Raw genomic sequence first — 12,258 nt, 5'->3', positions numbered from 1 at the left:
CATTTGAGCAAATGTAGTGATTAATAAAAATAGTACACGACATTTGCAAAGTTCCTTCAATCATGGCATCCTAAGAAAAAGAATCTACATATGTACCCAATTAAAACACAGAAGGTAGCAAAACAAAAATGAAGAAAAGTCACTGTGGCAACAGAGCTCTTGATGATGATCTTTCAAATCATCAAATTGGAACAGAGAAGCGATAATGACCCACTTCAAAATGGGGCTCAATCCAGTACCTTACTCCTCACCCCAAGAGAATGATGGACTCATGAGAGACGGTGAACTAAGTGCTACGGATGAAGAAGCGAAGAGACAGCCTCAGGTCACGCTCCTCCCAGGACTGGGGACCTCACAGAACAGTCGGAACAAGAGTCCCCGCTGAGGTCATGTGGTCTAACCCCTTGTTTCAGAGATGAGAGGGTGGAGGTCCAGAGATCCTAAATAACGTTTTCCTAACCTAGATTCAATAGAACTGACAGTAGGACACTTCCGGTGTTTGGTTCTCATCTAACAATGCTTGATCTTAGCTTATGTTAAGGCAGAGATGAAACCCATGTTATTTACTTACCCTGGTGGGGGTAAGACAGTGTGTTGAGTCCCCACTCTCTGCAGTATGCTGAATCCTGCCTTGGGTGAAACAGAGATGCTACAGCCATGGTTCCTACCCTCCAGGTGCTCACAATATAGCAGAGCCGATCACAGGTAGATAAGCATCTGACACAAGCAAATCACAGGCTACTGGAGCAAGGGGAAGTTATCTTTGGTGCTGGTACTTTAAATATTTTATAGAATAATTCTGTCATTCTGGTGGTTGAAGACGTCTTTAAATGGACACAGTATTTTAAATTCAATCAAAAAACACTTAGCCAGTCCTTCATTCAGAAAACAATCCATTAAATTGCATTCATAAAGAGAATATTTTCCCTGAGTGATTACAATGAAGATTCAAAGAATCCTGTTTACAATTTTATTTTCAAGTTTATCTGCTACGTGGTAGAAACTCAAAAACCAATTAATCAATTTAGTGCCATTATCCAAAGGCTTAAATTTAAGACATGTAAATTGCTCAGACAATACATTGCTGAGGTCAGATCCACAGCAGGGGGCTGTAGTTAATATGTGCTTATTTTAGAATGTACAGATTTACATATATATTACACAAATATCTCTGGGACACATATTATAGGATCAAACAGAGAACAAGGTCAACATGGAGGTGGCTGAGTTTTTACCATGTTCACAGAGAATAAATATTGTGGTTATGCAATCTTATTACAATGATGTCAAAAAAGTATGTGAAAATCAGAGTGTCTGGTTACCTGCCGAGGAGTGCTAAGGTAGCTGCTATGTTACCAACTGGCCTGGGTCAGCCAGACAGGACACTTGAGCTACCGTGACCTCTTAGAACAGAAACTTGAGTCAGACATAAAAGGGCACCCAAAAAACCCAGAAAACTGGGTTCTACTCTGGGACTTGTAAAAGGGAAACTGCTTCAGAGCTCCAACAAAGAGAAAATGACCTCAAAGAATCCTTTTAGCCCTGCTTTTCTTCATTTGATCGGTCACAAATTATGGGCTTTACTTTCCCTACCGATAACTTAAGCTAAATGTTCCCCAAGTACAGTCACTGGTATTGTTTACACCAAAGAGCTGGGAAAAGGAAAGGGATATCCCCCAGGAAAGCCACTTGAAATAGCCACTCACCTCTGCAGGGAGCATCTGTTCGGTGTTATATAAAGAGCGGCAGATTTTCAAAACTTCATTCCCCAGCCCTTCCTTGTTCTCCACCGTACATCTGGTTAGCATCACTGTAGCCAGTCTCACCCACGGATTATTGGTTATGCTGGTTCGAAGGGAGAAAAATGCAAGGCATGGGAAACGACGAAACTTATAACAATTGTGATAAGAAATTTTAAAATAGAAAAGAAATCCCACTTTTTCAAGTAAAATGCTTTTGGCAAATTGCAGTCATAACCTGCACGATGTGTTCTTTCACGTCTATCTTGGAGAAAAGACACCAGCCCACAGAGGGGAAAGAGCTTGCTGTGGTATGGACAAGTGCCCCAGCAGCATGGAGCCAGTGGGTGGACGCCAACCAGTACAGACTGCTTTGAAGCCCAGCAGCTCAGGCCGGCATTCCGGCTCCCTGACTGCTTGCGCGAGTCACAGAAGTGACTTATACACTCTCAGCCTAGTTGTATTGTTCTGGGGACGCCACCCAGCCTTTCTGGGCCTTGGTTCTTCTCACGGCGAAAAGGCAATTTAATGTTTTCCTTGCAGGCTTGCACTGCTTAATGAATGACGTTTGCCATTGTGAAGTATCGCTCTCAACAGCAGGCACATCTTACTAGTTACTTCTCTTATTTCTGAGACATAAAAGCACAAAAGTTTGCCTTTTGTTTCCCTTCTCTGGCAGCCGCTACCTTGACTTCATAAAAACATCACGATTTATATTTCAAGAGACAAGTGAAAGGTACATTCATTCTGGGGTACTGATTTTACTTACAACATTTTAAAATAATTTTACTCTTTATTAAGAGTCTGTTGTCTCATTAGCACAGCACTAGCTTCTAGCCACCGAACACCAAAGGATGGTCCCTCCCTGGAAAGAATTTCATTCCTTGTGCCTGAGAAAAACATCAAGTGCAACAACAAGGGGACTCAGAATACTAGCCTTTGGCAAAGCCTTTGTGTCTCAGCTCAAACTAACAACTTGTGAGGACAACGGATGCTGCTTATTTCAAGGTACAAACAAAGCTCAGGGAGCATCTGGTTGACGGATGAGTCTTCGTACACTAGAGGACTCGCCCTCTGCTTTCCTCTTTAAAGTCTGGATTCAGTTCTCCTGGGGTTTTCCCTAACAGGCCACCTCCCTGAAGCAGAATTGCACAGTGCATCCCAGTGGCTTTTACAACAACTATCAAAACATATTGTCCAGTGTGTACAGGTCAATCCCAAACTCCCTAACTATCCCTTCCCCCTACCCTTCCCCTCTGGTAACCATAAGTTTGTTCTCCAAGTCTGTGAGTCTGTTTCTGTTTTGTATAGAAGTTCATCTGCACCATTTCTTTTTAGATTTACACTGCTGTATTTAAAATGGATAACCAACAAGGACCTACTGTATAGCACAGGGAACTCTGCTCAGTATTATGTAACAACCTAAATGGGAAAAGAATTTGAAAAAGGACACATGTGTATGTTTAACTGGATCATTTTTCTATATGCCTAAAACTATCACAACATTGTTAATCAACTATACTCCAATATAAAATAAAAAGTTAAAAAAATGTATTTTACACCAGCCAGCTGTGATCCACTGGAGGAAAACTACGGATCTTCCCTAATGCAAATCTATTATGCTTTCCATACACGTTCTGACAAGGGACTAAAACCAAAACTCCAAAGTTGGTACCAGTAAATTAGTGGTCATGTGGATCAAGCAAAGTTCTTGAAAGTCCAATTTTTGACTTTACCATGTTGATCGGCAACATTCAGTCATCGCCACACTACCCCTCCCTCCCCGCTCCCCACACTCCTCTCCCCTTTTCTGGTTGTTCTGGAAGTGCTGGAGTCATACGTTGGATCATCTGGGGGAAAAAAAGTATTCCCAAGTACTTTTAAGAACCTGTTTTAAGTGTTCCCTCATACGTTCTTCTGTGCTAAAACACCAGTTTGAGCCAGGAAAGAAGCAGAGATGGACTTTATTTGACTTATTATTAAGTCAAATATGTATGTATAACTGGTTATCGCTTAGGTAGAGGAGACACAGCTGGTAAGAGGGTTAAGTGGACTCTGGTAATGCTCGGTTCTGATGTTAATGATTTCATAAAGGAAGTCTGTAAAACACAGGTTACTAGCAACTTACAACTTTCACACAGGACTACAAAAGCAAGAATATATGTTTGAAAATGAGTATCTTTTTGTCTACAAATGCATTAAATGTTTTAAATGCAGGAAGTGTTTTAAGTAAGCCGAGTTTGCTTCTTGTGGGTAAGTGAGTGAGTTGCAATGGTCAGTGTTCCAGAAGTAAAAGGAACTGCAGAACCACAGTTAGCTAATCTACCGGAAGCATCATACTTCCAATTCGAAAAATTCTCTTTAGACTCAGAGATCCATTTTGAGTGTATGAAGAAATCTATAATTCAACTCTCACGATCTTCTAAAAAAGGGAAGCATTACTGACAATGTAATTAGTGGGTCCCACATCTATTTCCCATTATCATCTCCTAGGAGCTGTTGAGAAACTGAGGCCCAGGCCCCGGTACCGAGAGTTGGACTCGGCGAGCCAAGCATGGGACTCTGTTTTTAACAAGCACCCTCAGGTCCCGGGGCAGCTCTGCCAAGATAATTGGGAACCAAATGGAAATGCTGTTTCAAGGCACTGTCACAAGCGACACTAAAGCTTTTACGATGTGGGAACCTGCACTGCACGGTTTTAGAGTGAAGGTAAGAACCTATGCTCAAGCGCAGATGTCAGCACGCCATCGCTGCCACAGATGCTTGAGATCTAAGAGACGCTTCTTGCCTTTCTGAAAACACTTGGTTAAAAAAACAAACCAAACCAAAATGCCCCCCTCCTGGTTTGCTTCAGGAATTCCTAACGGTCTCGTCTGAGGGTGAAGGTAAAGGGGCTTGCCCAGATGTTCCTTAGCGCTCCTGAACTGCTCACGGAATCATTTCGAGAAAACATCCTTCTGTGTACATCTGAGGTGTGGAGACACGTACTGGTCTGGGTGCACAAAGTGCTGGCTGACGCGGGAAGAGCAAGGTGAGTCCCGGCCGCCGAGACATTCGCAGCAGAAGCGCGGATGCTCTCGTTTTTTGCCAGAGGAGCAGCAGTTCTTGACAGACAGCATATGTGCTCAGAGGAAATCTGGCCACTTCTTCCAAAGGACTCCTTGGCCGGCAGCACAGGGACTGTGTGCCTACCGGGGCAGCTCTAGTGGTGCCTGCAATCTCAGCCTGACACAGAGGATCAGCACGGGCTGTGGAGGTTCCAGCAGCTGTTGGAACTCTGTCTCCTCCGTCTCAGGGCCAGGTGCTGCCTGAAGCTGTTGAACTTCTGAGCTTCCACGTTCTCATCCGTAAAATTCGGTAACATCACCTTCCCGTGTAGCTTTGCTGTGTGACTTGACAGTGTATGTCAACGGCACATAACACTGTGTTCTCAATAAATGGGAATCATCAATTTATTCCCCATGGATTCTCAAGTTGGCATTGTAAGCCGTGTTAAAAGAGCGTCAAAACAGGTCCTGGTGAAAATACCGGCACAAAATGATTTTGCTGACATCCTAAATCAGATGTTATTATCAAGCATTGTCTATTTCTGAATAAAATATTTGGCTTTAGGGGTAAGGAGAAATGGAAAGAAACTGTGATATTTCAAGAAAAACAATTCTCATTTCATCTAAAGGTTTATACTGATTTTATATATTTCTTTCATTGGCTCTTCTGAAGGTAGTGATTTTTTAAACCTAGAGTCTAGACAAATAGAAGTCTACTTTTATGTTAATACTCACGTATATTCCCGTTTCACAGGCGGCCAAGCCTGCAGGAGCAAAACCAGGTGCTGGAACTCGACCTCTCGGTGACTGGCCTCCAGGAGCTCCACAAAGAGCGAGTAGCGCTTCTCTTCATCCTCCGTGTCAGTTACGTCCACCTGGAAGGCGGAACACACACTTGAAACCCACAGCAAAGGCCACGGAATTGCTGTCCGGAAAAATTCAAATTTGATTATTTTGATTAAATGCTCTTTCGGAAACTTTTAGTGTGTCAAGGGGAAATTCAACAACATCTCCCCCACCCCTACTCCCCCCAAAACCTTCAAAAGCTCTACGTTTTACCCAACTTCAAACATCTATGTTAAAAATTGCTTAGAACGAAGTCACAGGAAGGTTCTTAACATTCTTTAGCAAAATAAATTCAAACAAGTAGACTTCCATAGAACTGGCTTATTGGCATTCAATGTATGTTATGTTAAAATACTTAACTGTTTCATGTGAAATTATAATAGTTCACCATACTCAATGTTAGCCAATGTTTTTAGTTTAAATTATCCTGCATTGCTAATTTTCATTTTAGAATGAGTATCGCTAAATCTTCACATTGTCTAGAAAATTTCTCTAATTTGAAAGTAAAGATTTTACTAAAGTACATTTGACATGGAATTTTTTTTGCTATAAATCAAAATAAAGTAAAATAACTTTTATTCACATCTCCATTTCTAGTGCAAAAGAAGTCTATCAACTAAAATACTAATTTTTCCTCTCATTGAATAACCAAATGATACTTCTTTTACATTGAGGCAGTCCTCAAGCAAGTCGTATCTCCAACACCTCTGTGAATAAAATGTTTGCTTTTTTTTTAGTTAGAAAGCAGTTTTAAATATAAAAGTAAGCCAAAAGCTGGTTCTCTTGTTTCCTAGCCTCTCCCAACATAGACTCTCTATATTTGGACTCAGATGATGATACTCTGAAAGAATAATGAGAACAGATGGTTACCTACATATTTGCTAAATTGTCTATACTAATGCATGTTTCCAAAACATTTGATTTAATGGTCACCCTGGCTCTGACCCCAGCAGTCACCTGAAAAAGTTATACCATGAATTCTGCATTTTCACAAAAGTTGATATGTACAATGAAATTACTGGTAATTACCATGTGGAGTCTTCCTCACACAGTGGCCATTCAGATCCTTCCAAACCTGACTTAAAGCCCCATGTCATTCTTCCACAGAATAATAACCCAAAAGCTTTTTCTTGTTTTTAAAATAATTTTATAATACAGTAAGTTAGCTGATCCTTCCAACAGTTTTGTATGGAGAACTGCACAGGTATTTTTAACCTCAATCTACAGATGAAGAAACGGGCTTATCTGTCCTGGTAACATGGCTAGCAAGCAGCAGAGCTGATATATAATTATACTCAGATCAGGATGTTCTGAAGCTAGAGGACTCAGTAAGCTTGAGAAGCTCTGAATTATTTAAATTAGTAGTCTAACTGGGAGTTTGGCAATATTTTCTTGCCTATTTATAAAGAAAGGTTTTAAAAAAAAACAAAACCCTCTCAAACTCAAGACATCCATCTGTCATTATCTGACCTCACCACCTTCAATTCCTCTCCAGCCTTGGGGCCTCCCAGGCGCTCTGTGCAGTCATCACTCCCGCTTCCACCTGGGGAACTTGGACCTGCTTCCTCTGCCTGGCACATTCTTTCTTCAGATACCTGCATGGCTCATTCTCTCATTTCTTTCAAATCTCTCAAATGTCACTTTTTGAGGGAACACACTGTGTAACTACCCCCCCCCCAAAGTAGCATATTCCCCCACCCCTATCTACCTCCCTCACCTTTATTTTCCTTCTTAGCACTTACAAGTACGTGACATATTGCATATTTGTTTGAGAAAACAGAAACTTATTTGTTCACTGGTTTATCCCCACTACGTAAAATAATACCTGATATAGAGTAAATGTACCGTACTTATTTAGTGAATGGATGAAATAATGAATGGATATACAAATGAATGAAGACAATTTATTTATAAAATCTTGTAACGCAGAACTATATTAAATATTCATGGAGTTACCATAAATTTTTGGCTGTTCTTTTTTTATTGGAGATAGATGTAAGGTTTAAAAAAAAGATCCCACCAAAAGGAAATCACTAAAAAAGACCCAGAGGTAGCACGTGTATTGACATTATGTTTCAACCGATGATGCCTTGCGGTTAGCTATGTGATTTCAATAAAGTCCCTTGTTTTGAGTCTCATTTTTCCTCGTCTGAAAATTGGGCTCCCAAAATCCCTGATGTCCCAGGAGTTCTAAGGAGGTCCGCAGCAGGGTAAATGGCTGCTTTCTTCTTTCTGAGTTATAATCTGAGTTTATTTGTAGAGAAGGTTTTGTGCTTAAAAAAATATTTTTTAAACAACTGAATGCTCTGTCTCCCAGCAGCGCCAATATTCCAGTTTCTTTAATTAACTGCAGTATAATTAATAACAAGATGATTCTCCCTTACATGGAATGCAGCCATATCACGAAAATGAAGAGATTAGGAAAAAGTGATTCATGTTTTCAATATCATTTAGATTTCTTTCTTTTCAGAAACTATAATAGCTTGTAAATTTTTAGGGCATGAACTGTATCATAAGGGAAGGAAAGAGAAACTAGAAACTATAAATTAGATCTCTCTCTGTTTGTTTTTATATTAGTGTACAAATATTAGTTTCCATTTTAAAAAATGTGTTTGCTAATAAGTGTTTTGTACAATGCCTTTCTCACATGTACACAGAATTGTAAGAGTATGGCTTTGTCAGGAAACATTTTCTCCTGAATCCTCACTAATCATTTCAATTATTAGTAACTTATTTTTCAGAGCATTGACACCCATGTTTAAAATACAAATGTGAAAAATGTAGTAACTTAACACAATTATCCATTTTGTGTATGGACACTTGCATACTCCCTTGTTATCAAAAAGGATGTCAAATTGTTATTACTCAGCTCTTAAGAAAGCAGTTTTAAATTCTATCGCTGTAGCTATGAAAGCTTTACCTTATTTGAGAAGAAAATGGGCCTAAAAATGAACTTGAGCACGTTTTTTTTTTTAACACATGGTAAAGAATATACTTTGTTGGATAATCATTATATACTCTGATATACAAGTGTTCATCTAGGACTTGTGTCCACATATTAAAATAACTAAATTTATCAAAACTTGCCAAAATAACATAAGCTTATCTTGTTCATCATGTCTATAAGGCTTTAAAAATAAATTCTGGTAACTAAAACTCAAAATGAATTTTTGTATAAAGAAATATAAAAGGTAAACATATACAAGGAACTTCCAGCTTGGACAAAATGGCTTTGACCCATTTTTCCCTACTCCTCTCTGCTAAGCACAACTATAAACTATGAAAATAATGAGACACCAAATGAGAACTCTTAAAGGTAGGAAAAAAGAAAGCAAACTAGTTTGGGACCCTAGGACTTGAGGAACAATGCAGCAGGAGGGTATCTTGTGTTCCTTCACCAACAGAAGGAAGACACTTAGACCCAGTGTTTCCTGACTCCTCACCTAGAAACAGAAGACATCGCAGGTAAGGTCATTTCTCAGAATTCCAGAAGAAAGGGAGAAAGAAAGTGGAGCTGAAAGAGTATTTTAAGAAATAATATCTAACAACTTCTCAAATTTGGTGGAAGATATGAATCTACAGGTTCAAGAAGCTGAGCTAACCCCAGAAAGGGTAAGTCCAAAGAAATCCATTCCAAGACACAACCCAATTAAACTCTTGAAAACAAAAGACAAGGGAAAATATCTTGAAAGCACCCAGAACAACACATTACCTAAGAAAGAACAACAATTTGAATAACGGGATTAATCATCTGAAACGATGGAGGCCAGAAAGAAGTGGCACAATATTCTTCAAGTGTTAAAAGAACTGTCAATTGAAAATTCTATATACAGAAAAACTACCCTTTAGGAAAAAAAGGAAAATAAAAACATTTTCAGATAAGGAAAACTAAAAGAATCTGTTACCAACAGCCCTCATCTTAACGACTAGCTAAAGGAAGCTCTTCAAACAGAAAGGAAATGATAGAAGAAGGAACTTTGGAACATCAGAAGGAAGAACGTAGAATACAAAAAGCAGAAATATGGGTAAATACAATAGACTATCCTTTTTTATAGAAATTTTCTAAATTATATTTGATGATTAAAGCAAAGATTATAACACCAACTGATAATCAAGGCAATGATATTTAAAAGCAGAAAGGTAAAGTGGCCCAAACAGAAGTGATAGTTCCACATTATACTCCAAGACAAGGAAGTCCACTCCTACCACTCTTATTTAGCATCATACTAGGAGCTCTAGCCACTGCAATAAGGCAAGAAAAATAAATAAAAGGCATACATATTAGAAAGAAAAAAATAAAATTCTATTTGCAGATAACATGGTTGTCTACATAGAAAATTCAAGAGATTTACTTGGGAAAAAAAAAAAAAAAAACCCTAGTACTAATGAATGAGTCAGCAAAGGCACAGGACAAAATCAACACAGAAAAATCAACCTCATTTCTATATACTAACAATGAACAAGTGAAAACTGACAATAAAAACATAATACCATTTATAATTGCTTCAAAGAAAATTTTAAAATTTACACGTTCAGGATCTATATCCTAAAGAAATATAAAATGCTGATGAAAGAAATCAATAAATGAAGAGATACACTGTGTTCATGGATGGAAAGACTCAACCTAGTAAAGATGTCAATTCTCTCTAAACTGATCTACAGGTTTAATACAATGTCTATCAAAATCCCAGAACGGTTTTTTGTAGATTTAGACAAGCTTTTATAAAATGTAAATGGAAAGACATTCCCTAGAATAGCTAAAACTATCTTGACAAAGAAGAATAAGGTGGGAGGAATACCTCTACTTGATATTGAGATTTATTATTTAGCTACAGTAAGAAAGATAAGTGGTATTGGTAGAACGATAGAGACAAAGATCAAAAGAACAGAATAGAGAACCCAGCAGCAAATATACCCAACTTATTTTTGACCAAGGGCATAAGCATTTCATTGGAGGCCAGACAGTGTTTTCAACAAATGGTGCTGGAGGAAATGGATATCCCTAGGCAAAAAAGGGAAATAAACCTCAACCCAAACCTTACACTTAATGCAAAAATTATTCAAAGTTGATAAGAGATTTAAATGTATTAAATGTTAAATGTAAAACTATAAATCTTTAGGAAAAAAAACATAAGAGAAAACCGTGAAGATCCAGGGATAAGCAAAGTGCCTCTGCTCATAAGACTTGGAGAAACGTGAGAAATCCATGGAGAATTGTCTCTCAGCAGGTTTTTGAGACGTTTACAACCCATCCTGCTGGGAAAGAGTCCAAGACTAGTCTATCTTAATGCCAAACTCTGTTCTTTAGAAAAGAGTATTAAGTGAAGGTTCCTAAACATGGTTTTCTAGATGACCAAAGAGTTAATACTTCTTTTGAAGAGTAATATTTACTGTAAAATTTATTTAAGAAAATGATGACACACTAAGTTTAAAAAGGTACGTCTTTTGGGCTTCCCTGGTGGCACAGTGGTTGAGAGTCCGCCTGCCGATGCAGGGGACACAGGTTCGTGCGCCGGTCTGGGAAGATCCCACATGCCGCGGAGCGGCTGGGCCCGTGAGCCATGGCCACCGAGCCTGCGCATCTGGAGCCTGTGCTCCGCAACGGGAGAGGCCACAACAGTGAGAGGCCCGCGTACCGAAAAAAAAAAAAAAAAAGGTACATCTTTATAATTAGACCCATATATACTAAGCCCCTATACCAGTGACTTGAGTTATTTTCACATATACTATGTATTCTTCTATCATTGATTTCAGCCCTTATAATAAGTTCCACTTATTACTTCTAGTCATTTTCAGTATTTTTCTTAGGTTTTCCAGAAATTAGGATGATACAATCTATAATAATGGTAAGTTTGACTTTTTAAAAAGTTATAGCTCCTACTTCTGTTTCTTGTCTTGCTACACTGACTAGGATGCTGAAAAATAATAATGATATTGGGCATTCTTGTTTTGGTTTTAATTTTAATGAAAATGCCTTCAAATTTTTAGTGTTAAAAAAGTCAGCTATAATTAAAATCCTAGTGATCAGCAGGGAATATGAAGCACAGCAAATGGTCAATACACATTTTTGGTAAAAAATATAATAAAAATATTGATGTTATCTACATACTTTCTATAAGATGGTTTTGTCCCAATATATTTTCATATCACAACTAGTAATAGTGCTCATTAATGGTAAAAAAATTTAAACAACTTTCAGTTGAAGAATATCACTGTCATAAATCTGACAAATTATCTAAAAAAAAAATTTAGGAAGAGAAGTATTGCTCTGAGACAATAAAGGTTAAAGCAAACACATCTCAGAGGCTTACAGAGGTTGTGAGAGCATGTGATTTATATTAATATCATGGGAACTAAAATTCCCTAAAATACCCCAAAACAAGGTACCTGGCTGAGCATAAATGTGGACCTATGAAAGAATCAGATTCTCTCTTTTCTGAGGAGTACTGCAGTCCGTATTGAAATATATATTCCCAGTATCTAAATATATTTCATAAAAGTATAAGAGGTACAGAGAAATGACTTCGGTGTCCAAACAGAATATGAAATGACTATAGAATGTATTTTAAAAGAGAGGAAAAACTAACTGTAGGTGGCTATCAAATGCTCCAACATACTTCATAAGG

At 38.3% G+C, this 12,258-nt stretch overlaps 1 protein-coding gene across 2 annotated transcripts in view; it reads right to left on the bottom strand.

Annotated features, from left to right (window-relative positions):
• Positions 1-12,258, bottom strand: part of NBAS (NBAS subunit of NRZ tethering complex) — a 340,240-nt gene that overhangs the window by 22,064 nt on the left and 305,918 nt on the right. For both annotated transcript variants that reach the window (XM_060027072.1, XM_060027073.1), the window contains 2 exons: positions 5,522-5,661; positions 1,707-1,845 (listed from right to left, as the gene is read on the bottom strand). In XM_060027072.1, coding sequence (XP_059883055.1) covers positions 1,707-1,845; positions 5,522-5,661 — 279 coding nt within the window. The remainder of the gene's footprint in view (positions 1-1,706; positions 1,846-5,521; positions 5,662-12,258) is intronic.

Source organism: Delphinus delphis, chromosome 12, assembly GCF_949987515.2.
Source record: "Delphinus delphis chromosome 12, mDelDel1.2, whole genome shotgun sequence".
In the NCBI taxonomy this organism is placed as follows: Eukaryota; Metazoa; Chordata; class Mammalia; order Artiodactyla; family Delphinidae; genus Delphinus; species Delphinus delphis.
This window is presented reverse-complemented; position numbering and strand designations above follow the sequence as displayed.